Here is a 27,158-nt window from a genome sequence, read left to right on the forward strand (position 1 = left end):
AAATTCATATGGAATAAGAGAGAAATTAGTCGGAACACTAAATTAACTGTATACAAGACAGTGTTCAAACTAGTTTTAACTTATGGGTCTGAGAGCTGGGTTAGAAGTAAAACATTTGGACAAAGACTAGAGACCACAATTAAGAGAGTACTGAGAAAAATTAGGGACATGAACAAATGGCATCAATGGCAATATCATATTAAAAACGAGGATATTAGGAAAGAACTTGACATTGTTAGCATCCAGGAACATGTTAGCAGAGCTAACCTCAGGTGGTATGATCACTTAAACAGAATGGAAGAGAAAAGATTAGCAAAACAAGTGCTCTCTGCCAGGTTGGCAGGAAAAAGACCCAGAGGAAGACAAGATATAGGTGGATTGATATGGTAAAAAATGTCTTAGAAGATAGAAATATAAGATCTGATAATGTTGGAGTCTTGACAGGTAACAGATCGATTTGGAGGAAATTTGTACATAGGAAATTAATAATGACAATTTTTTAGTAGTATCATATCCTGTACACCCCTTGAAGGTACATGCCAGGAATTTGATGATGATGATAGAAAAGTAAAATATGTATGAGAATATTAAAAGGAATTAAAGTTGAACCGCTTTCAAGATAAACTCAGAATTGTAAAATAAGAGCTAAGCATTGGAACTCAAATGGCAAACTCTGAAGAAAACACAGATTAAGCTAGAATTATTGTAGTTTGCCAGAAGAGAAAAATTAAACCTTAGTGGTGGATACAAGATGTTAAAGAGGCAAGCCTGGAAAAGAAGAAACATTGAAAATTATAACAAGTAAGCTAGTATATGTCCTAAGAGAATACAGAGGAAAGTTAAGCTATATAAAAGCAGCTAAACAAAAGCCATGGGAAGATTGGTAAGAATATTATTATTATTAAGAGTTTTTTCCCCTCCACTTTTTATGTATGGCCTCTGCCACTGTAATGACAACATTGTCACCAGCCCTTATGGTATAGTGCAGTGGTGTTCAACCTTTTTTTACTATGCGAGCTACTTTTCTATAAAAAGTTATTTGCCGATCTACTCTCTTATATAGATCACGTTCCCACAACCTGATATCTGATTATGCATAAATAAACAACTAAAAAAAAATACACAACTAAAAACTTTGTGTATTTAAAAATTTATTTAATTATTTTAATAAAACAAATATTTTAATATAACAAAAAAAAACAACAAGTATATTGGAATAAAATATTTATTTCTCTATTTTGGAAAACCACAGTTAGAAAAAACAACAGATTGATTACAAACTCACAAGTTACAGGAAATGCTGGTTGATTAAAAAAAAAAAAAAGTTAATGTGAAATTTGGCATTGTTTAGACCTCACAATATTTTCATAGTCAAGTCGATATGAAGAAGTGGCCAATCGCAGATAATCATCCAAATGATCATTTGTAATTTAGTTTCTTAATTGATTTTTTATGAGGGTCATATTTGAAAAAGCGGATTCTGACAAGTATGTTGATCCGAAACACAACAGAATTTTTCGCGCAATATCAGTTAACACGTGCGCTGCCACGCTACTTCGGCATGGTCTGTTCTCGTAAGCCGAGCAATTTCATTTCTTCAAGGTCAGTATACGGTAATCTCATTGCTGGCAGTAAGCGTCATATGAGTATACTCGTAGTTGGCTTGTGCAGAGCATATACCATCTATGAGAATACACAGTTTTGATGCTAGCTCCACAAGCCAAGCATTTTCACCTCTTCAAGGTCAGTACAATAATCTCGTTGCCGGCAGTAAGCGTCATACGAGTACACTCATAGCTGGTGTTAAATTGTAAATGAAACTATGTTGTGTAATTTATTTTTTTTTATTCACATTTAACATTGCTTATTATATATTAATCATAATTTGTATAAAAATTATTTATTGTTCCTTAATTAAGAATTACTATTTAAATATTTGTTCTAAACTTAACCTACTATTAATTTATTAAATAATAATATGTGTAGAAATTTATGATAACTAAAATATATATGTAAAGTAACGAAAAGTGTATTATAAATAATTGTATACGTAATGAAAGAGCTGATTAAGTAGCTCAAATATTCTGTTTATTCTTATTTGTGAAAATTTAACGTTATGTAATCACTTATGTAGTAGTAGAGCGTTGTATTACATTAGCGAAATGTTTGCGTTCATGTTGTTATGGAGACGCATGAAATAAACAAGCACGAGTCGAAGAGTGCGTGACCTTGGAACCAGAAAGGAGAAAGGGAGGCAATAAGAATTTTATAGAAAGAAAAGGAAGAGTTTTGCGGAGCCTGAAGGAAAGTAGGATATAAGCAAGGAAGTGAAAGAAAATTGTAAATTCTTTAGGGCAGAAATTCAAGAGCATAGTGTTTAGAAGTAAGCAAGAAACGTAGTGAATCTTATACTCAGCTGCAAGTGAAATCAGCTGTTGTTATAGAGGAAAATTGATGTCGTAATCGGATAAATAAAGAACTGGACATTCAATGGGAAATTCTGATTAGTTCCAGTTAATTTAGGATTATGTCTTAATTCTATGTTGCCCTGAGAAGAATTATAATGAATTTAACTAGTTGCAGGAAAGTAAACAAGGAAGGATATCAGTACCTTATTGCTGTTTTTTTAGAGTAGTGAAGCACGATTAACAGTAGTTCAGTTAAAGCGTTGGAGAATTTTATTTAATGTGTTCCACTAGCTCAAATAAGTTAATTCATAAGTGTGCTCGCAATAAATTGATGTATTGAAGATTGTATCTGGTAAGAGTAGTCCTACATGTTTGTTTATTCTAACATTAACTATAGCGTATCTTCGAAGTTCAAGGTCCGAAATAAGATTGCTTGGAATAATGTCTACCTTGATTAGTGCCTGCTGTGAATTTAAACATTAAGTACAACTGATAGATGTGTGCAGACTGATCAAATGAGAAGTTTTGTTTTATTAACTTGAATTAAGAAAATTTATAATTTTGAAGCAGTGAATTGTATGTTAAAGTTTAGAACATTGAATTGGAATGAGTGACTTAGCAAGATGTGTTAAGTTATTTGTATTGTTTCATTTAAAAGTAGAATTCATGTATTTGCTATATATCGTATATTAAATGTTTTATTTTGTTAATCTAAATATTGTGTTTGCCTGAACTCCCTTTTATTGCACCGTTCATAAAAAATTCGAATCTTGCGGGTGCCCCAAGTAGAATAATAATAAATGATTCGGCCTAATGAGAAGACTGCTAACTTAATTAAGAATTGATCCTACTGTTTTATATAGACTCATCTAAAAATAGGGTGGCGCAGTATAATTATAAATTTCTCTACTTTTGGATCGGTGATCAATTTGCAATTAGTTGTTATATTGATAAGAGTGACTTGAACCAAGATGGCGGATTTAGAACATAACATGAAAATAGAACGTCACGACACTGGCTTGTGTAGCTGGTTTACTAACTACGAGTATACTCGTAGTTGGCAGCGAACATGTTAATACTGGGAATTTTTCATGTGCATACTTCCAAATGACTTCATTGTTTATTGATTTTAAATCTAAACTCTTCTGAATGTTTCTTATCTCAAGTTCTACTTCAGCTTGGTTTATATCAAACAGCCCACTAATTTTATTTGAAATTTCTATGATGTTCAAGTTTTCTTGAAATGGATTATTGATAAAAGATACAATCATTTCAGTTTTATTAAAATCTTTAAATCTTGAATTTATTTCTTCCTCAACTAATTCTATTTCATGAATAAATTCTTTTAAATCATAGTGAAGCATTTCTTGATTTTGTTCAAAAAATTTTAATAAATATGAGAGATGTCTAAATTTGCGGTCATTTATATTTTTCATGAATAAAATTAAGTATTGTTGGAAAGTTTTTATTGAACTCAACATGTTAATTAAATTTTTATCTCTACCTTGTAACTCTAAATTTAAATTGCTTAATTTCGTACAGAAATCTACTAAATATGATAAGTGTAACAACCACCTTTTATCACTCAATTGTGGTTAAATATCTCCTTTTTCATGAAGAAAAATTTTTATATCGTTAATTAATACAAGAAATCTTTCTAAAAATTGACTTCTGCTGAGCCAGCGAACATTACTGCACAAAAGAAGTTCCCTATCATCATCTGCCTGTAATTTAAATAACCGCCGTTGCAGGGCTTTTCCTTGAACAGAATTTACAATTTTAAATGTAATATCCAAAACATCTTTTGTGTTTAATCTTTTGCTACACAGTACTTGTTGGTGAATAATACAGTGGTACGTTAAAAAATCTGGATATTTGTCATTGTTTTTACATAAAGAAATGAAGCCTGATTTATTACCTATCATTGCAGGAGCACCATCAGTAGTTAATAGACACAAGTTTAAAAAGCGGAAGTTTGTGTTGTTTTACAAATTCACCAAATGCCGAAAAAACGTCTTCTCCCCTAGTCCTTCCCAATAATGGTACAATTTTCAAAAGTTCTTCTTTACTTGAATAATCTTGAAATACCACTAATAAATACCATTAACGAGCAATATCAGTGAAGTCGTTTGATTCATCAAATTGTAATGAAAATGCAACACACTGGTGAATGTCAGACATTCACCAGTCTAAATGTCTGACATTAACCTGGCCTGGAAACTTTTCTCCGGCAATTGGAACTTTTCCTTTCGGCAATTTGAAACCTTTGTCTGTGGCCTAGAAGTAGTCTCTCTCTAGCGACGTCTCAAACCGAGAAGCTCCTTTCTGGAAGCGGGAAACTCCTCTCTCAAGCAATGTGGATCAGGGCAGTCTCTCTGACGGCGACTCTGGACCGGGCAGCCTCCTCTCTGACGGCGACTCTGGAACCAGGACCCCTTCTGCTTGCTTCAGTCCCTTTTTATTAGGCCTCCTCTGAGACCTCGCATGAAGTTTGGCAATCCCCAAAGAATCGGTATGAGTCTTTCATCTTAAGTTTCAAATTCGGCACGCCTTTTGTTCTCCTCCGCTTTCTTTTGATTGCAAGTTTCCAGCCATCGGAAAGTTGTTTGAACTCTTTCTGACTGACCGGAGATGTTTACACTTAGAGCCTGCAAGCCTTTCTCATACATACAAGTTTCAATAACAATCTTTCTAATGCCGCCATGTTCAGCTTCGGTGACAAAAACATTGCCTTTGTTTTTAACACTCTAACATATTCTTATTAAAGCAGTATATATAGTTAGCTTCAAAAGAGTTATTTACAAAAACATCTAATACAAACTATACCGAGACAAACAAATTTTATTTTTTTACAATATTCACATGGGACTTAACCTAAGTAAAAAAATCGATGTAATGTGCTTTGGAATATTTAATATTTAAGCTACAATCAAGTTTTTACACTCTGTTTATAATCGTATTCACTCGGCTTGCTGTTTGATTTCCACTGATCCAAATTAATTCATTTACCCGGACTTATAAAATTACTGATTTGACAATTTTAACGAAAAATAAATAAACAATAGCAATACAGTTAAAGCGAATTAAAAATAATACAAAATAATGATAAATAAAACATTATGTTTTCAGTTTTAATTAAATTTGTAAGTAAGGAGGAATACACAAGAGATCGACCAAAAATCGCTCTGCGATCGACGGGTTGAACACCCCTGGCGTAGTGTCACTTAAGATATTTTCATGTAACCTTTGATGTTCTTTATATGCTTTACTTTGACTCTTATTCAGTCCTGCATAAAATACATCACCTAGCAATACATTGTCTTGATATTTTCTTGATAGCCTTTTCATAAAAGCAGAGCAATTTTGGATGATTGGCACAATGATGTTCATTTTTTTCTTCTAAACTTGCTGTGGATAACCAATTTTGCTTTTCCAAAAAGTGAAACATCTATGAAAAGGAATAAAGTTAGGTATAACTGCCGCTCTCTTAATTTGAACCATGGCAGGTCTATGCCACACGAGGTACTAGCTCTAATCTGTACCTCATATGGCTGTTCCATACTCTCACAATTATTAATAATGTTACTGCTAGAAAATATAAGATCAGAGTTAGATCCCTGGCTCAACCTGTTACTGAAGAAAACAGGCAGTTTTCAAGTTTTGAGGGAAACTTGTGTCATAGTATCATAAATTATCTACACATAAACACAAGGAGAGGTAGTATAATACCGCCAAATATTTCAGTTTGAAACTCGATGTATCGATTCTTTGTTATTTTGGCTGGGTTTGTAGGAGTCAAGAAGACATTGTGCAATTCTTTCAGAGAAGCTATTTAATTTCATATACTGTTTGATAACAGAGAGTTCTTCCTGTAACTAATGGAGAGTTGAACAATTAATTCTAGCTCATCAAATTAAACATTTTATGATTCCCGTCTTTTGATCCAAATAACACATTAATTGTTTTTTCTTTTTTCTTTTTTTTTTTAAATTAAGGCCAATAGGGATATTTACAAAGACAGAAGATCCTAAGAAACCACTGGATATTACATCTATCTAATGATCTGTTTAGTATGATATTATAAATTAAAAATTTTTTTGATGATAATATAAATTATAATTATTTTATAATCACTTTTATGATTAACCTTTTCTTCAGTGAAACATAAAGGTATTAGCGATTTAACATCACATAGCTCTTACTATTTTGAATCATTCAATTGTTTGCATTCTACCTTGTAAAAAATTTTGTTCAAATCAATGATGATAGTTTGTTAGTTTCAAACCGAAATATTTGGCAGTATATTTAATAAATAATACTTTTCCTTGTGTTTACATGTAGATAATTTATGAGGCAGTTTTCAGTTATGTATTAAATCAAAGGGAAGATCTGCTGTTCCACCTATTCACCATCCTTAGTGGTTTGTTGATATCCCCAGGTGATAAAATCGCCAAATAAATATGTCAGCATTTGCTGTTGGTATTTTAAGACTATTAATATCCTTGAAACTTTGTAGTGGAGGTGCATAAACAGATGAGATTACAAGATTTCTTACCTCTAAACTGATGATTTAAATGTTGTCATATCTCTTATTTAGTAAGCTCAGATGATGTGATATTTACCTTAGTTTTACAAATACAACACTTCCATATTTTTCATGTGGTGGTTTTTTAAAATCTTATTCCTTGAATATGAGGTCACTTTACAAAAAATGCTCTGGTGTTCTTTGCAGGTAAAAGGATATAGCTGTCTTGTTCTCTGCATATTGTTGCAATAATGGCATGTTTCATTTTTGAAAATGCTTCTCCATTTAATGATGCAATGTTCCTTTTCAATCCTGAGAAGGATTCTAAATCATACCACACTGAATGATAAATGGAATGAAAAATTTTTACATGTTTAAAGGAAAGTGGTGATCAAGTTCACTGGAATGGTACTCCAAGAAAATACCAGAAAAGATAATGTATAAATGGTGTATGAGAACATGGAGAGAAAAAAACAGCAATGTCAACTGTTTACATGGAGAAGAAATTAAACTTCTATGAGAGAGTGACTAGAGTGAATCAGTGAGAGGGATTAAATGGAGAGAGGTTTTGTCCATCATCTCAAATGTAAGAATAGTAAATCAAAGAAATAAATAAATCCCAAATACTATTGGGAAAATATTGGATCTGTATGTTAGCCTAAGTGAAAGTAATGTCTTGGGTAGAAAAGGAAACCTAGTTTTTTTTTTTTGGAAGCTGTCTTGTTCAGCTTCAGCCAAATTTTATTTATCCCTGGAAGAGCTGGAGGTGAAATATACTCTAAGAAGGGTAATTTGATCGTGTTTAGATTTCTGAGTTTTATCAAGGTATCTAGAAGTGAAGCGAGATCTTTCAATAAGAAATAAGATAGGAAGATAGTTCAGAAGCAGAGAAGTTCACTATTGTCTCTCACTCCAGTGGAGAATGGCAAAGATTAAGACATTAACCAACATCTTAAATGTTGGTTAAGATTCCATAACAGAATGGAGGATATTGAAGCTTAGCATATTTGAGCACTTCTGGTTTTGAAAATGAAGAAGGACAAATATATCATCAGCAAAACTAAGGATTGGACTTGAAGTTAGGGAGAGTTCATTAATGTACAGAAGGAAAAGCTTTCATGAAATACAGAGCCCTGGTATATTCTGCCATTGGTGTGGAAATCTGAAAAAATGAAATCATTCACCATTACATGTAGTGAACAATGGAGAAGAAACTGGCAATCCAGTTGAAATGGTAGGAGCACCTATACCATGAAAATATCAAAGCAATCGCATTTTTCTCCAAACCTTTGTATGGCTCATGTCTAAAAAAAGTGAGATTTATGGAGATGAGAGAGTGGCAGAACCCATACTGACGATTGCTGATTAATGAGTATGTCTTCAGATAAGATTCTCTCTAAAACAGTAGAGAAGGTCATGAAAAGGTCAACTGTTCATGACCCTCTCCACTGTTTTAGAGAAGGTGAGATGATTGCAATGGTATGACAATTTGATGGTTGACTTTATTTCCCTTTTTTAAGGACATGATAGATATAAGCTTTCTTGCATTCTGTTAAGATGATACTAGACAATCACAAAAGTCTGAATATGCAATGTAGAATGGATGCCTATTTTGCAGTGAATATTTTGAACACAACTGGAAGAATAACATTTGCATGAGAAGACTTACTGGTATGCATATGAAAGAATTAATTCCTTTCAGGAAAAGATTACAGAAGATAGAGTGAGGGCATTCATGATAAAATTGAAGATAATTTTCCTTGGTTGCTTACACAAGATTTGTAGAAGAATGATACCAAGAGTTCAGCCTTATTTTCGGACAATGCTAGTAAGATGCCGTCAAGATGAGAGGTGGGAACTCTCAGAGGCTGCACCCAATATTGAGCCTTGGCAAAGGCTCAATCTACAGGTTGAACCTTCTAGTAAGGTCTCTTTTAGGATACAGTTACAACAAACCAACTTGCTTTTGTTAAATTTTAAAGTCCAGAACACGACTGGTTCAAGAGCAACCCCAACATAAGTTCCACCAGTATTTTATACTAAATGTTACCATTACGAATGATCAAAACAGAACTGATTTATGTCATAGATAAGCACCAAGTTATGTGTTCATCGCTAGTTTTGTTCGTAATGGTAACATTTAGTATAAAATACTGGTGGAACTTATGTTGGGGTTGCTCTTGAACCAGTCATTCAAAATTATATATATAGACACATTCCTGGTTTTGTGAGTTGTATAATATACAACTCACAAAACACTTAACTTATTACAACATAACCTATACAAATAATTATTATTTTAAACAAGTTTCATATAAGAGAAAGAAATATTGCATTATAGAGTAATGATAAAGAAGTGTAATATTAAATACTTACAATGGTAATGAAGTTAAAACTTGGGACATTTTTTTCAAGTGTATGTTATTTTGATTTAAAAGATCAACAGAAGGAACAAATATGCAGGCTTTCAGTGGATCATTAGTATAGTATGGACTCTCTAAAATAGCTTCCAATATATCCACAAATTCTTGAGAAAGTGATGTAGATATAGGTACTCCTTTCTCATCTTCATATCTAAACACATATTACAGAAAAGATACCATATGGATAAAAACATAACGATTAAAACTGGTAACTGACTATTATTTTACTATTTTCATAAGTACAGTTAACTCATACTACAGCAAACTCACAGGAATTGTAGATATAGTCTGTTATAGTGGATAGTTTGCTATAGCAAATCTTTTAGATTAGCACTGTGTTTATAGGATTCTGGTAGGGATTTTTTTATTTTTATTTTATTTTATTTTATTTTTTTTTTTAGTAATTAGTACAGTTATAACAAGCAAGTTTGCTAAAATATCCACTACAGTCAAAGACGAGCTTTTCTCAATTAGCATCTAATGGTGTTAATCATGAAACATTTATGAAAAATATTAAAAGCATAAAAAGTAAATACAAAAGTAGTTTACATGTAATAAGAAAGCATAACTACAATAATGGTAAACATTTCCATAGCAACTTAAATTATAAATCATTAAAAATATATTTGACTGTCATCATACTCAAAAACTTGCTTCATTATAGACAAACTCCATTTTTTTTAAGATCTTAGGATCATAAATTTTACCCAAAGATTTTACCTTTATACCTTTGTAATATAATACCTATATGCTAAAGAGCCTTCTCCAATTGGCATGATGGAGAGGCCTGCATGTTTCTATGACTATAAGAGTGATGCTGTCAAATCTTGTATACTGATAGAGATATTCAAGGCTGCAAAGGTCAAGGAGACCTTTACAGAATTGAATATCCAAACAGAGTATATTTAAACAGCTAAACAATACTGTTTAGCAGGCAGAAGAACCCCGTAGATGAAAGAACAGGATCTTCACTTTGCCCAATTCCAGAGGCATCTCATGCCACTGGAATTATGCAGTGAAGATACTTCCACCCCCTCTTCTACAGACTTCTTCTGCCAAATCAGTTCTGAAGTGTGTGTGTGTTATTGTAAAAATTTGATGTAGCTTAATAATGCCAGAAAGCCTTACATCAATTTTTACAGAAGTCAAGCCCAGTAAGGATGTTATAAAAATAACCTGTATATCTGTATATAGTTAAAACAGTTTGTTAATGTAAATAATCCCATAGGAACTGTCTGTACTTACCGCCCTAAAAAAGGAAAATTCTAGATTGTATTACACAAATACCTTGCCACCAGAAAACTTTGTATATTAGCTCCTTATAAGAATATGTGAAAGTTGTTTGTGAATTCCACCTGTAAACACTCAAGGTCAGTGTCAGACGGACTGACAACTTCAGACATACTTCTGCTGCCCGAAACAAATAGGATTAAAGGAGTGTAGAAGATCAAAGAAAGGGTCAGTGTCAAGGAAAGAACAAAGGATCGCACCGAAATATTCGGGGTCCCATGTCTTCGTGCAGGGATCTGAAAGAAGGCGAATAAAAGGCATTGGTTGGAAGATCGAGTATCAGTTATCCATAGGTCATCATCGGTTACCTGTAGGTCATCACCAGTACCCAAGCGGTTGTCTGTCAGATGTAAGCCATCGAGGACATGACTTCAGGAGAAGTCATATCAGTGGTCTGAAAGAAAGATGATGGGAGCTGATCTGCCAGGCAAAGCATTTGATCTGATGACAAACCTTCGCCGGGAGCTATCGTCCGAATAGAGGAATTTTCGAGCGGGAAAGAATTGTTCTGTTAGTTTAACGCGCACGCAAGTACTCCTCAAGCCAAAAATCTTCGCCCAAGTAAAGGGAGGACAGCATCCCAACAGAAGCAGTCAGTAAATCTATCGCCGGAGTAAAAAGGGGGAGAAAACCTGATACGGGAGGAAAAGATCAGGACACCAATCCGAAGCCAGGGAATGAGAATACGTAGTGGGTAGCAGCCCTAAAGTGAGTTTGATTTTTTTCTTCAATTTTGTGAATTATAGGAGAACTTTATTAGGAAACTGTTAAGATTAAACTGCTGAATTTGAGCTATGTTAATGGTTGGATTTAAAATGTTTAATAAGTAATAGAAGATTATGTGTGTAACAGTTAGTTAATGGTGCATTTTGCCTCGAGTATTATCTTAGTATCAGAAGGATTGACCTTTTATGTGTAATGATATTCTTGTGTGTATAACAATTAAAGAGCAACAGTTTGTTAATAGTATAATTGCTTAGAATAGAAACTTGATATTGAAAAGGAGTGGATATTTATGTGACATGATTATCATTAATTGAAAGGGAATCTTAACATAATTGTGCTATTTAGAGTTAAACTAAGCAATTTTTTTTCTTTGATGAAATAATAGTGTAAATTGTTTTATGGTAAATAAATGTGTTGTTTAACTGTTAATAGAGTGTCGCCTGATATTTAATTTTTCGATGCACTGTTCCGAAAAATATTAGAGCCTATTAGCGGGAACCCAGAAGAAAGGATAGATAGTAGATCACGACTACAAAATATTAATTAATCAGGGGTAATTTGAATATAAAGGGAAGACTACTGGATGCACTTACCACTTCTTATTACTAGAAAATGGGCATCAGTGGCACAGCATATCAAATAAATTATCTGGTGTTCAAGGAATAAGAAGGCAAGTGCAGGAGGAAGTATAGCTTAAAGAGATATTACAGAGATAAAGAGAGATATAAGGAATATAGTAAAGATAATATAAGGTATATAAAAGGAGATACCCCCCCCCCACGTTTACATCCTAATGCATTAATGTTCCCACATTAGAAGTCATTCAGAGGCATCTTACAAACAGGGATTCTCATCATCCCTCGACAATATTTTCACAATCTCAGTAGTAATCTGTAGGTGGTGACAGGAACATGACCATGAATCTAGAAGTTCTTAGTCACAAAGTTATATACACATTTGATTTAGTTGTCAGGCTTGTGGATCAAGGCAATCAAGCATATCTGAAATGGCACCTGTGACTGAGAAACACCTTTTCAAAATCCACTCTGCTCACCTCAGATGTTTTAGGTGGGGGAAAGTAGACAGATTGTTTTTGTTACCAGTGAACTGATAGGTAGAAACATTCAGAGACCAAAAGAAAAATATTTACTTGACAACCTGGAAGATTCAAATGCTTATGGATAATCATACTGGTGACAGACTTGAAAAAAACACTGTTTTTGTTGTTCGTGACAAAAAAACTTATCAATGCAGCTACCCTCACAGAAGCTCACCATACTAGAGATGAGAACTACAACTAAGAGCATGGAGGAGATACTTCTTTTTGAAAGGGAGAGCATAATAAGAAAAAGAGATTTGTGGAGTTGGTTGCAATATTAAAAGTTATCTTCTACTGGCTATCTCAAGTACCAGCTGGTATCCATAAACATCTCATTACCTTATGCCTGAAGTTGAACATAAAATCAGCAAGCTACAGTTATCAGTACCTATTCCCTAATCCTAGATGCTGATGATAACTCAAAAGATTAAGCCAAATTGGACATTATCTTGTGTAACATCTTATGACAAGACAAAGTATTTCTTCTTGGTGACCTCCATGCCTAAATGGTATGACACTCAGGCAGGAAATTACTAAACAGGAAGGTGTTTAGAAATTAAATGGAATCTTCTACTGAAAAAGAGTACCGAACATGATCTTGTGATCACTAGCACAGTTTTTCATCAAAAGAACACATTTGAGATACTGTGGAAATTCACCTGCTTAGGTCACTGCCAATTGACTGATTACATCATTAACCATGCTCAAGAATTAGCGCTGATGAATGCAAGAATGTCTGTTATACTTTCTCTAACCACAAAGAATATAACACTGCACAGACACAAATTTGATGTATTGTACTGATAGATGCAGAAAAATGCTTACAGTTCTGATGTGTTTATATAGCAAATTACCCAGCAAGCATTTAAAGATGTATAGGAGAGCAATGAGTGACAATTACATCTACCTATTCTTGTTTCCTGCAATGAAATAATTCACTACTAGCTGATGAAAATAACAAGGAAATTCAGCTTCTTCCACACCTGCAACATATGCAACTGCTTTTCGAATGCGAGGAGCACATCAAGAAATAAAAGCAGAATTAAAAAATTTAAAAAATGCAACTTATGAAAAAGTTAACTTCATAAATCTAAGGAAACAATTTTTTGATACTTTTTTTTTGATGACGTCCATGGTCTTTAAAGCTATCGAAGCATTCTATGAACCTTTTACTCATTACTTGAATCCCATAAGAGCAAAGGATGGATCAATACTTTACCAGTACACTGCCTCTATCAAATGAGCATTGCACAGAACAAAACTATTAATAATGAATTTCTCAACAATATTTGTCAAGAATCATTAGGGATGATCTCAGTTCACCTCTCTTGGCCAGTTGAATATGCTATCTAGCATATGAAGTCTAATCAAGCTGCTGCTTGTGATGGCATTCCTGCTGATATTTTTAGAGAAGTGTAGAATCAAGCACTAGCTATGCAGTCTCTTTGTTCAAATGTGGAACATAAAAGATAGGCTCTGAGTTTAATGATGTTATTGCAACCCATTTTCAAAAACAGTGACAGCAAGAGAGAGAGAGAGAGAGATGCCAATTATTGAAGAACAGTGAATTATTGAGGGATTTCTTTCTATTACTTATTGCTGGAAAGATCTCTGCTTACTGCTTCCTCTTACTAAAGGAGGGGGGAGGGAACCTTCCAAAATCAAAGGTTAGTTTTAGGCCACCCTATGGAATATGTGATCAATGTGATCTTCACAGCATGTCAACACCAACAGAAATCAACTTACATCATGAATTATTGATCTAAACAAATAAAAACAAAAGGTTGTCCACCAAAATTCACCTTTGTTTTGAGACTACTGTATGACAACATCACCAGTTGCTATTCAAGAAATCTACTCATGATGAAAATGGACAAGATGCAAACCTGTCTCATCACCATCTTCAGAGCACAGTTTCTCTGAAGAGAAACTTCTTCATTCTCATCCTTGCAAAAAAATTTCCTTCTCTTTTATCATCGCTAGATGTTTTCCATTGGCAAATTCAAAAGGTTCAGATTTCAAACTTGAATTATAAGATGACCACTTGTTTCACCAATTAGGGAAATATAAGTTGGATAGATCTGGTTTAATAAAAGGAAACATGCAAAAAGAAAATAATAATAATAAATAAATTATTAATTCAAACCACTGCTGGCATATGAAATCAGAGAACCTAAGTGTGCATGTGGGGGTTCAAGACCACAAGCAAGTACATTTAACATCTATTTTAACAGGGTGGTCTGAAAAGTTCTTGGCCTAACAATGAAAAAAAACACGAATTTATAATTTCAAAAATGTTTTTATTTTTCAACATAATCTCCCTTAAGACTAATACATTTATTCCAGCAATGCTCAAGTGCCATTATCCCATCCCTGTAGTGATTCTTAGTAAGATCTGCAAATACCCCTCTACAGCTGCAATCACCTCTTCATTCAAAGAAAAATGCTGACCATTAAGGAAGAGTTTTAGTTTTGGGAAGAGAAAGAAGTCAGAGGGAGCCAAATCTGGATAATAGGATGGATGTTCCAACAATTCATAGTGTAGGTCCCTTAATTTTCCCATTGCCAAAACACCTTTGTGGACAGGTGCATTGTCCTGATGAAAGATGATTTTTTCTTCTGCCAACCAGGTCTTTTCTCATGAATTTTTTCATCTAGTATGGTTAAACGTCTTTTCTCATGAATTTTTTCATTTAGTATGGTTAAAAGATTGGAATAATATTCCCCAATTATTGTTTTACCCTTTTCAAGATAATTAATAAACAAAATGCATCCCAAAACACCGACGCAATGACCTTTCCTGCTGACGGAACAGACTTTGTCTTCTTTGCCGCTGAAAACCGGCTTCTGTCCACTGTTTTGGCTGCTGTTTGGATTCTGGTGTGTAATGGTGAATCCAAGTCTCATCCATAGTAATAAATCGATACAGAAAATCAGTTTTATCCTTGTTAAAACGCTCCAAGCACTGTTCAGAGATTTTCATGTGAGTGCGTTTTTGATCTGCTGTGAGCAAGCGTGGCATCCATCTTGCGCAAAGCTTTTTCATTTGCAATTCTTCATGCAAAATATATTCTACACGTTTTTTTGAAATGCCTATAGCTCAGCAATTTCACACACTTTGATTCGCCGGTCATTAATACCATATCATGCACTTGATCAGTGATTTCTGGTGTTGTTACACTTTTTGGACATCCTTCACGTGGATCATCTTCAAGGTTGGTAAGGCCACGTTTAAACTTGGCAGCCCATTTCTTAATTGTCAAAAACGAAGAAGAAGAGTGCCCATAAACTTTCATGAACTTTGAATGAATTTCTTTTGCCGTTAAACCTTCTTTTAAAAAGAATTTTATAACTGCACGATACTCAATTTTATCCATTTCAAAGGATACAGACAACAACTTTGCTTCAAACAGCTGTATAAAACAAACTTCTTGATAGAATGACTTGCAATTCCACATGGATGCTTATGCAACTTAGATAAAAAAAAATCTTGCCAATAGTGTTGCCATCTATGGTTGAGGCCGAGTACTTTTCAGATCACCCTCATGCTTTTGAAATAAAGATGCATCCTATAAATCTGATGACATATTAACTTGTCTACTATACAGCTGTGCAACATTTCCTGTGAATGTTTTTGCGCAAAATGTTCCAGTCTTAGAAAGAAATGCAAATGCCCAGCAAGTATTCTAGTTTGAAAATTTCTGCTGTTCAATTACAAGTGCAGTAAACATTGATCTCCAAACCAATCTGCAATAGGATAAAGATAACCTAGTGATTTTCAATGTTAACAAAACAGTCCTGTCTTCTTTCTTTCTTGCAGAAAAATAATTTAGTTCACCTTCCTTTACCTTTGGATAACATTTTGATCACCATATAAGATCAGGTTTTTTTTTTTTTGACTGACATTTACTTTTAACCTTTCCTGACACAGACACTCACATCAACAGCTTCCAAAAAAATATGAAACCCGTCCAAGGATGAAATGATACAAGAATACAATTCATTCTTGTTGTAATACAAAGTTATAGCACTGAAACTGAAAGATCACTGAGATATCTCTGCAATAATGGATACAGAGAGATAAGACTGTTTGTATATTTCATACACTAAGGTCATCTGTAAAACCAAATATAATTGAATTCTAAATCCTTTTAGAATTCCCGTGTTCCACATTACAAGTCTCAAATTTCACTTTGTAAATGTGTAAGCACAGCACTGTTGAAAACAAAATTTCAGACCATCAAATCATAACAGTAATATGGGAAATAAGACTACAATGTAGATGACATAAGATAATTATTTCCTACATTTCATCAGTCAAACTGGCATCAGAAAAAATACACAAGTAAGAATACAGGCACTACACGAGTAAGAAAAACTAATGTGAAGCAGGTACATCCTAGGTAACTGGGCTGGAGCTGATAGTCTGAGAATAAGAATTCCCAGATTTGAAGCAGTATTACAAATCAAAGTTATTGAGTTTAGGACTGTTTTTGTAAGATACAGGCAGACTCACTAAAGTCTTTCATACATTCATTTGTTTCTGCAGAGTAAGGTGGCTTTCTTCCAATGATCTTCATATGCTGAGTGGCCATAGCAATGGTACCAGATGTAGTTTCTTGTGTTTGGAGATTCTGATGTTGGCTGTCCTGCCTGTCTGATCATAGTAGGAATGCTTATGGCAAAAGGGCACCTGGTGGATATCAGATGCCCTTCTGCCCTCAGATGAAATCTAGCCTACATACACACCTCTGGACCCATTACATGGAAAAGTTTAGAGAAACCTGTGCTGTTGCTGTTAACTTCCCCAAGGCTTTTGATAAAATCTGACATTGGGGTCTTCTCATCAAGTTACCATCATTTAAACAGCCTTTGTCCTTGCTTAATTGAATTGCCAGTTTTCATACCAATCCCCAGTGCTTTTTTTCTGACGTAACGCACTGGAACGGCATTTTGGCACCCATTTTTTTTTTACAGTTTTTTTCAATTTTTCAAAAGTAATTTTTGAAATAATGTTTGCGCGTACATAACATGTGTGCATTCCATTAGCATCTATGTTTGTGGCTGTACGGACGTGTGATTGACAACATGCGAAAGATTTTCGGTAAAACACTTATTTATCTAAAAAATATCTTTATTGAATTGACGTAAATTTAACATCATTATTTTCATATTCTTTTACATTTTAGCATTTTTTTTTTTTACTTTTTAGTGTAAAAGTCTAAACCCAAGTTTGAAAAAAAAAAAAGATTTCCAATTACTTCTCAACCACCGGTCCCATTAATAAAAAGCCCAGAATAATAACAGACACGATGTCAAAAAATATGGAAATAATGGTGCCAGTTGATGTTTCCGAATCATCTCAGGCTAATCTTGAGGAGCAAGGCCAAACTGAAAATGACTGGCCGAATTGCTGGACATTAGATCAAAAAAATGATTTTTGCTCAAAAAATGAATGGATGTATATTTGCAAACAGAAACTTGGCTGTACGCCTTGCAGAAAAGTTAGAACTCTTGGAATTGAAACAAAGATGGGAATGAAAATTTCCAAAGAATGGACCAACAATGAGATTACATATTCTGGCAAAGATAGGAAGCTACAGATGAGCTCACTTCGAAAAAAAAAAATGTTCAATCACAGAAAATCTGCTGCACACAAAGAAGCGTTAAAAATTGTTTCTGAAGCCGAAAAAAATACCCTTGAAAAGGTTTTTTAAAATCATCTCGTGAAAAAGAAATAACCACAAAAATTTTTCGAACTGCACATAAAGTAGCAAAGGAAAACTAATCATTCCATAATTTTGAAAGTGAAATTGATCTGCAAGAACTGAATGGAATTGAAATGGGTCGTATTCTTCATTCAACAAATGGATGCATTAATATTATGAATCAAGTAAGTGAAGAAATGAGAAAAAATGTGTTGAAAGAAATCATTCAATTGAAAAATATAATTTCATTGATAATTAATGAATCAACAATAAGCAATAAAACCACTCTCATAGTGTATGAAGGTGTTGGAATTAATTCACTGATACATTTATTTTTGGACTTGATCGAACTTGAAAACATAATGGCAAAAGTGTATTTGATTCCTTACTCCAATGTCTTAACTATTATGGGATGACAGAAGATTATTAAAAAAATATATATATAGTTTCTCTAGCATGCGATGGTGCTGCTGTAATGTTAGGGTGTAAAAGTGGAGTGTGCTAATTGTGCTAATCACAAACTAGAATTATCAGTTAAGTGATGCTGTAAAGGAAATTTCAGGAATCAATAGATTCAAATCATTTATTGATAAACTTTATGTCCTATACCATGCTTCACCAAAAAACAGTAGAGAGTTGCATTTATGTGCAGAATCACTAGAGGTTGAGCTGCTGAAAATTGGAAGAATTTTAAATACTCAATGGGTGTCATATAGTTTCCGTTCAGTTTTGGCTGTGTGGAATAATTTTGAATCTCTAGTGCATCATTTTGAGATATAAAAATGATAAATGTACTTATGATGGCTTAAAAAGAAAAATAACATCTACAGACTTTTTATTGGATCTAGGATTGATGTGTGATGCTCTCCAAGAATTGTCTAAATTAAGTTTGAACCTGCAAGACAGTGACATGAACCTTTACAAGGCAAATCAAAAAATAAATGCAAGTTTGATAGATGTGCTGCAGATGCTGTACGCGATCTGCGCTTTTGTGGAGTTTTACTTCACGAAAAAGCTCCAAAAATAATCCTCCTATTGACCCAAAAACATTTTATACCAAATTGAAAGAGTCGATTGAAAAAAAGGTTGCTTGATAGCAAAGATGTTGAGCTAGCACTTTGGGCTCGCATGCTTGACCAAAAACATTGGCCTGAAGATAGTGATGCTCAGCTAACATTCGAAGAGGCGTAAATTAGAAATTTGTCAATCAGACTCCAACTAAATGAAAGAGAAATGATTTGTGGATTCCGTGAATACATTCTTGATAAGACAAACCCAGAAAAACTCTTGTGTTTGGTACATGCTCTGAATACCATTCCCATTTCATCAAGTGAATGTGAATGCAGATTTTTGCAGATGAATTTAATTATCACCCCAACAAGAGCTTCATTGAAGAATAACAGTTTTGGCACTTTTATTCATCAAACTCATTGGACCACCTTTAAGACTTTTCGATCCTTCAAAGTATGTTGATCTGTGGTTACTTAGAGGATGACATTCGGCCTTAGATATTAAGAGCAAAGAAAGAAGTCGAGACGATTTGTTCAACAAGAATTGGACAAAACTTTGGAAAACACTATGAACTTCTCTTAAATTATATAATGTTTTTACAAATTTACTTTTATATTTGGTCTTTGGTTGTATATTTCAATTTGTTTGTTTAATTTTACATTTGATCATGTCTAAAATAAAAAATACTGAAGATAAATTATATTGAATTCATTTATGCAACTCTGTGACAGCAACAGCTGCTTTATATTTCATTTAAATTAAGATTTGTATATCATTTTCTTTAATAAAAAGCTTAACAAAATATGAGTTCTGACACCTTTTTTTTTTTCTAGAAAAAAAGCACTGCCAATCCCTATGTATAATGCTGGATGGTGTTCTCTGTTAAGCTTTTCCTGTTAATGCTGGTGTCCCACAGAGCTATGTCATTTCTTAATTGTCGAAATACGCTCTTCCTAATCTACATAAATGACTTGCTCTCACTGACTGCAAACCCCATTCAGAGTGTTGCTGATGATAACACACTCCACTCATCCTACTTGTATGATAAGCCTTACAGTGCTCAAACATATCAAGTTTCAAGATCATCCATAATAAGTATACTGAATACTGATCTCCACAGTATCCTTGATTGGAGTGAAAATAATCCAGTCAACTTCAATGCTTACAAAACATAGTTTGCTTCTCTTTTTTTTTCCCCTCACAAAAAGACCTCAGATCTTCACTTACTTTTGATAATACTCAGCTCATCGTCAAGACCAAATCTCTCTTCTTGGCCTGACTCTTACTCCAAACCTTTCATGGCATAATCATATCACTTGTATAGCATCATCAGTTCTCAAAATACTTAGAGCTGATAATGTTATAGGAACCTTTTCCTGCTCAAGATTGCACCTCTGCTGAACAATTACTTACTCTGTATAAATCACAAATCCGACCAACCTTGGAATAATGCTCTCATTATTGGGGTGATGCACCTAAAACTTACCTAAAAATTCTTGATACTGTTCAGAGAAGGGCAGTTCAGTTGATTAATGACATCTCTTATAGACTCTCTTCAGCCACTTTCCCATAGAAGATCAGCTTCTGCATTTTGTGTCTACTACAAATACTTCCATGGCCATTTTTCAGCAGAACTAACATACATTATGCCTCTCATCTCTGCCAGATCTACAGGAACTCTAGCAACAACTGCTTAACATCCCTTTATAGTCCAAATGCATACTCACGGACCCTATCACTCCCTGTCATCTCTAATTCCATCCATCTCAATCCTGTGGAAGAGTCTCCCCTGCCCCTCCATGAAATTTCCAAAGGACTTTTCTGCATACAAAAGGCAAAAGAGCCTACAGCAAATAAATGCTGTGTGTGGACAGGAGTCAGTTCAAGAAGTATATCAACAGATTACTCTACTCCTGATCTCTGCCCACACACAGCACAGCATTTATTTGCTATAGGCTCTTCTGTTTTTCATGTGTGTGAAAGTTATACAGAACAGATTGCAAAGATATGGCTTCTACTTTGAGGATAGTGTTTTCAAGTGGTCGCTGAAGCTTGGAATCCGAGTTTTAAAGTAGACTGATAAATTTCCAGATGTGCTACCTCTTTATAAGTTCCACTACTGCTGAAGCATTACATATATCTAAAAGGATTATTCAAAGTTCGGCATTCAGCATAGCAGCGAGCTCCTCTTTTAACATATGGACAGCTTGACTAGTGTCAGAGAATAAAGTCAAAGAAGTGCCAATTTGTTCTAGAGGCCAGCCCATAGAGTTGTTTAAAACTTTCAACTTACCCAAGTAACAAGCTTTCATACAAAGATATCTCCATGGATTATTTATGATTCCAATGTTTAAGTGTATGTGCTTATTGTTACTCATAATGATAATTTTAGGAATGAGATGACAACACAGATAATATAATAACTAATATAATTTAATTAATATTAAACGACGAAAAGTCAGCTACTGGAACAAATCTGAAAACAAACCCCAACTCAACATCACGAGAGTTAAAGATCGGTACTATCAACGTAAGAAGCCTGAATGGCAAAGAAATGGAGCTAGCTGAGGAATTAGATAAGTACCAGATCAACATAATAGGGGTGACTGAAACAAAAAAGACCAAAACTGGTGAGATCTTTCTGAGCAATAAATACAAAATGTTATATTCAGGCAATGACAATCAAGGAAAAGAAGGAGTAGCCATAGTATTCAACACAAAATACAAGGCGAATCTTCTTGAATGGCAGTCAGTCTCAAGTAGAGTAATGTGGGCAAATATGAGAATGGGGAACTGGACAACGAGACTTATTTGTGCCTATGGTCCCACAGAAGGTTCTACTAAGGTAGAAGTGGAGGAATTTTTTGACGCTTTAGAAAAAGCAACTGACACAATGAAAAAGGAAAAGTTGGTCCTTGTTGGGGATCTAAATAGTAGAGTAGGAAATGATTGTGAGATATACAAAAATATTTTGGGAAAATTTGGAGAAAAGAGCAAAGCTAATAATAATGGCAAATATCTGTTGGATTTCTGCTCAGGACATGGACTGGTTATTACTAACACCATGTTCCAACATAAAAATGTGCACAAATTCACATGGAGAGAAGAGGCTAGGAATAAGAAAAGTCTCATTGACTATGTTATTGTTGATAGTGAAGTTTTCTCCCTGGTGCAGGACACCAGAGTGTACAGAGGATTTGAAATTGGAAGTGATCACTATTTAGTCTTGAGCAGGATAAAATTGAATTTCATATTGAAAAGAATAACATGTAAGAAAGTTTTAAAGCGAATAAAAGTTGAGCAGCTCTCAGATGTGAACTGTAGACTAAAATACAGAAATATTATTGAAGAAAAAATGAAAGAGTTTGAGAACAGGAGTCAAACCTTGGAGATTCAGTGGCAAACTCTGAAGGAAACATTGATTGATTCAGCCAGAGAGGCATGTGGTGAGGTTGTGTGCAAGGATAAAAAAATCAGAATTCCCTGGTGGACACAGGAAGTTAAAGAGGCAGTGAAGGAAAAGAAGAAAGCATATCAAAAGTTCCTGGCAAATAAGTCAGCTTTTACTCTTACAGAATACAGAGACAAATGTAAGAAAGCTAAACAGTGTGTAAAACTAGCTAAACAAAAGTCATGGGAGGACTTTGGCAAGAATATAGAAAATAAATATCAAGAAGGTGGCAAAATATTCTGGAGGTTGTTGAAGAAGCTTAGGAATGGAGGAAAGAGTGCTGTAAAAGGAATTAGAGATGATAAAGGTGACATGAAAACAGGAGAAAAAGATATCCTTGAAGTATGGAGTAATTACTTTGAAAAACTGCTAAATGAAACAAGCAGTGATGACAGCACAGTGAAAAAAAACACTGACCAGGCATGCAGTCAGGAATACATATCCATACTTGAAGTAGAAAAAGCCATCCAAGGCCTGAAATGTGGAAAGGCAGCAGGAGTAGATGATATTCGACCAGAAATGCTGAAGTATGGTGGTAGAAGTCTTACAGTGGCTGCACTGCATAGTTCAGAAAGCCTGGACAGAGGGACGAATTCCCGATGATTGGAGTAGAGCTCTCATAGTACCCATATATAAAAAGGGAAATAAAACTGCATGTGAGAATTACAGAGGTATTTCCCTACTGAGTGTTCCTGGCAAGATCTATGCAAGTATACTTGAGAAACGGTTGAGAAGAATTGTGGAAGAAAAGCTTGGTGAAGGACAAGCTGGATTCAGGCTAAATAGAGGCTGTCAGGATCAGATCTTCACTTTACGACAAATAGTCGAGAAAGCATGGGAAGATAACAAAGATCTGTATTTAAGTTTTGTCGATTTGGAAAAGGCATATGACAAGGTGCCAAGAGAGAAGATATTCAATACGCTGCAGTTATATGGTGTCAATGGGGCATTATATCAAGCAATACTTAGTCTTTATTTGAGTTGTGAGTCAGCAGTTAGAATTGAAGGAAGTTCAGGAAGATGGTTTAATGTTAAATCTGGTGTGAGACAAGGATGTACATTATCCCCTCTGTTATTCATTATCTATATGGATCACATTATGAAGGAATGTGGTATTAAACCTGATATCAAAATTGGAGATGTTAATGTCAGCTCTTTGCTTTATGCGGATGATGTTATACTTCTAAATAAATCCGCTACAAGTCTGCAAGATTCTCCGACTAAATTGAATAGCTGTTGTAATAGATATGGTATGAAGGTCAGCAATAAAAAGACAAAGACAATGAAAATAGGCAGAATCATTGAAAATGTCAACTGTTTTGTGAATGGAGAACCTGTGGAACAAGTAAAACATTTCAGCTACTTAGGCACAATTTTTACTGAAGATGGTAAACTAAATATAGAAATAGACAACAGAATCAGCAAAGCTGGTATCGTGGGAAGTCAATTGAATAAATTCATATGGAATAAGAAAGAAATTAGTCGGAACACTAAATTAGCTGTATACAAGACTGTGTTCAAACCAATTTTAACTTATGGATCTGAGAGCTGGGTCAGAAGTAAAACACTTGACCAAAGACTAGAGACCGCAGATATGAGAGTCCTGAGAAAGATTAGAGGCGTGAACAGATGGCATCAATGGCAATATCATATTAAAAATGAGGATATTAGGAAAGAACTTGACATTGTCAGCATCCAGGAATGCATTAGCAGAGCTAATCTCAGATGGTATGGTCACTTAAATAGAATGGGAGAGGAAAGATTAGCAAAACAAGTGTTCTCTGCCAGGTTGGCAGGAAAACGACCCAGAGGAAGACCAAGATATAGGTGGATTGATACGGTACAAAGTGCCTTAGACGATAGAAATATAAGATCTGATAATGTTGGAGTCTTGACAAGTAACAGACTGATTTGGAGGAAAATTGTAGATAGGAAGTTAGTAATGATGTAATTTTTTCATGTAGTACTGTCATATCCTGTACACCCCTTGAGGGTACATGGCAGGAATTTGATGATGATGATGATGATGATGATTTAATTAATATATGCTACATTTTGCCAAAGTTAAATTGGCATCATCAGAGAACAATATATCAAGTAAAAATAAATGTATGCAGGCTCTAAATAAGTAAGCAAAACTGATATGAAGTAACAAAGTTCTTAACTCCTAAACTGTGCCACCAAGCAAACGGGATTGGACATTTTTTTTGGCAGTACAAGTCTGAGAATAAGCATTTCCCAGACCTGAAGTAACTTTATGAATCCAAACTTATTCAGGTTGGGACTGTTTCTTGAGCATGGGCAGATTCAAGGAATGGTGTACCTCTTCCAACGGATTAGTGGTGACACCAGATGTTCAGAGATTCTGATTTGGCTGTTGTGCCTGTTTGACCACAGCAGAAAAGCTTACAACTGCAGGGCATTTGGCAGACACCAATCAAATCTAAGGAATATGGCTAACCTTTATAACAGTAGATAAGGGAACAATTTTTTTTTTTCTTTTTTAGTCTGTAATAACTAAATCAAAATTTCTCAGGCATGGCATAGATAAAATACTTTAGATTTTATAGCCATATCTTATATTTGGTTATCATAAAGACATCAGAGCAAAAATTATTTGTCCTCTGTCATAAAAAACAATCCTAATCTGAATAAGGTGGATCCATAAAACTGTCTCAAATCTTGGAAATGCTTATTCTCAAACCATCAGTCCTATTACCAAGAATGCTCAATCAAACCCACTAAGTGATACAATTTAGGATGACTTCTGAACTTCTTCACATCAGTTTCTCTTATTCATGTGTGCCTGTGTGTGCATTTATAAGTGTAAATACTAGAATTAAGACTATCCATGTGTGATGATGCTAAGCTGGATGAAAAATATCAGGACTAGACATGTCTGCATAAAACATGTTTAGAGAGTATTCATTTTCACACACACCTAAGGAAAATAGGAATAGTTTTCTAATAGTAGATGATTTGCCTTACTGAATGACACTATAACCTATGAGGCTTTCATTGGAGCTTTTCAATAGTTTTCGTAAGCAAGTTAGTTTGTTTTAGGTGGTGGTTGCTATAATCAACTGTAATCATGATCTTTTCTGTTAATTCTGATAATTATATCAAACAATAACAGTTTCTTCTATACAAATATTATGCAGATATCTACAATGTTGAGATATTAAAACAAAATATATATCATTAAATTATGAAAATTGAAATTAAAAAACAAATTACCGTAAAATTGGATAGATATACACTAAAATCTTTTCTGCTTGTCCACATCTATAAACATTGAAGCATGTATAAAAATCACATGTTTCTTCAGTTCTATCAATGCTCTGTACAGAACTCAATATCTTTATTTCAGGTGCACTCTCAATTTCTCTTAGTTCAAACTTTTGGTGATTAGGCTGATAGATTCTCCATGGCCAGAAATAAGCAAGCACAACTGTTAAAATGCCTAATGGTATTAAAAACAAAGTACTACAGAGAAGTGTGAATCGTCTCATTCTTGAAGTATACCTCACAGCTGCCATTTTTTCCCATATAGTTCTATTTAAAACACTAGGCTCGGTCACAAGAACATGTCTGTAAAAATGAAGCAAGATTAGTATAATTAGGAAAGAATAACCAATGAAATCATGAAAACATATAATTATTAATATAAGAATCTGCAATTAAAGATTCTCCAAAAAAAAAAAAAAAAAAAAAAAGAAGAAGAAGAAGAAAAGAAAACTACACAGACCTCATATTAGTGCATTAACTACAGTGATTTACTATTTATTCAACTTACAAAACATCAATCACTCCAAGTGCTGATTTGAAGCTGACTATATCTTCTGAAATTGTACTTTTGCACAACACAAATGACATAAATTATGGCATCATATACTTCTATAGAAGTAACAGTCATTTATGATTATCCAGTTATTGTGTGATATCAATGTTTGTTCTTCCTATCATTAATCTCATGGTAGTTTCTAAAATATCAAATGTTTATTCAGCCTTTCTAAAGTATACTTATTTGTTAATTTGAGCAAAATCAAACATTACAAAGATTATTTTTTTTTATTTTTCCACTATTCTGAGAAGAAATTTCACAGTATAAAACTTTTACTTGCTGTATGTAAAAAATATGGTTATAATTATTCTTCCTTTCTGAAAGGATTTCAGAATTTCAAATGCATCAATTTAGACCAACAAAGGGTATTAACATATTAGGAAAGATACAAGAATCTTCAAATTTGTTGATGATATTGTCATCTTTTCAGAAGATTTCACTCATCTGATGGGGATGATAGAACTGAAAGATAAGCAAAGTAGTTTGTCATGAAATGAATTTTATAAAAACAAAAATCATGACCAATAGCTCAAAAATTTCTATCTTGCTCAACTTTTAGTGGAACCTGTGGCATAGTAATTAACTAATAAAGCAACAAGTAAAAACCACAGTGATATCTTTAATTAGTAAAAGGACAGATATTTCATACTAAAATTAATAGTACATCTTCAGT

General features: G+C 34.0%; 1 protein-coding gene across 1 annotated transcript in view; it reads right to left on the minus strand.

The window, feature by feature from the left end:
• The window catches only part of sotv (exostosin glycosyltransferase sotv), a 159,711-nt gene that overhangs the window by 122,186 nt on the left and 10,367 nt on the right, over positions 1-27,158 (minus strand). Inside the window, exons 2-3 of the mRNA XM_090405934.1 lie at positions 25,879-26,232; positions 9,310-9,507 (exon numbers count right to left, since the gene is read on the minus strand). Of these exons, the coding sequence (XP_090262060.1) occupies positions 9,310-9,507; positions 25,879-26,180 (500 nt within the window). The 5' untranslated portion in view covers positions 26,181-26,232. The remainder of the gene's footprint in view (positions 1-9,309; positions 9,508-25,878; positions 26,233-27,158) is intronic.

The sequence above is a fragment of the Typopeltis vanoorti genome, chromosome 16 (assembly GCF_054136105.1).
Source record: "Typopeltis vanoorti isolate ZY-2024b chromosome 16, IOZ_Tvanoo_1.0, whole genome shotgun sequence".
Taxonomy (NCBI): Eukaryota; Metazoa; Arthropoda; class Arachnida; order Uropygi; family Thelyphonidae; genus Typopeltis; species Typopeltis vanoorti.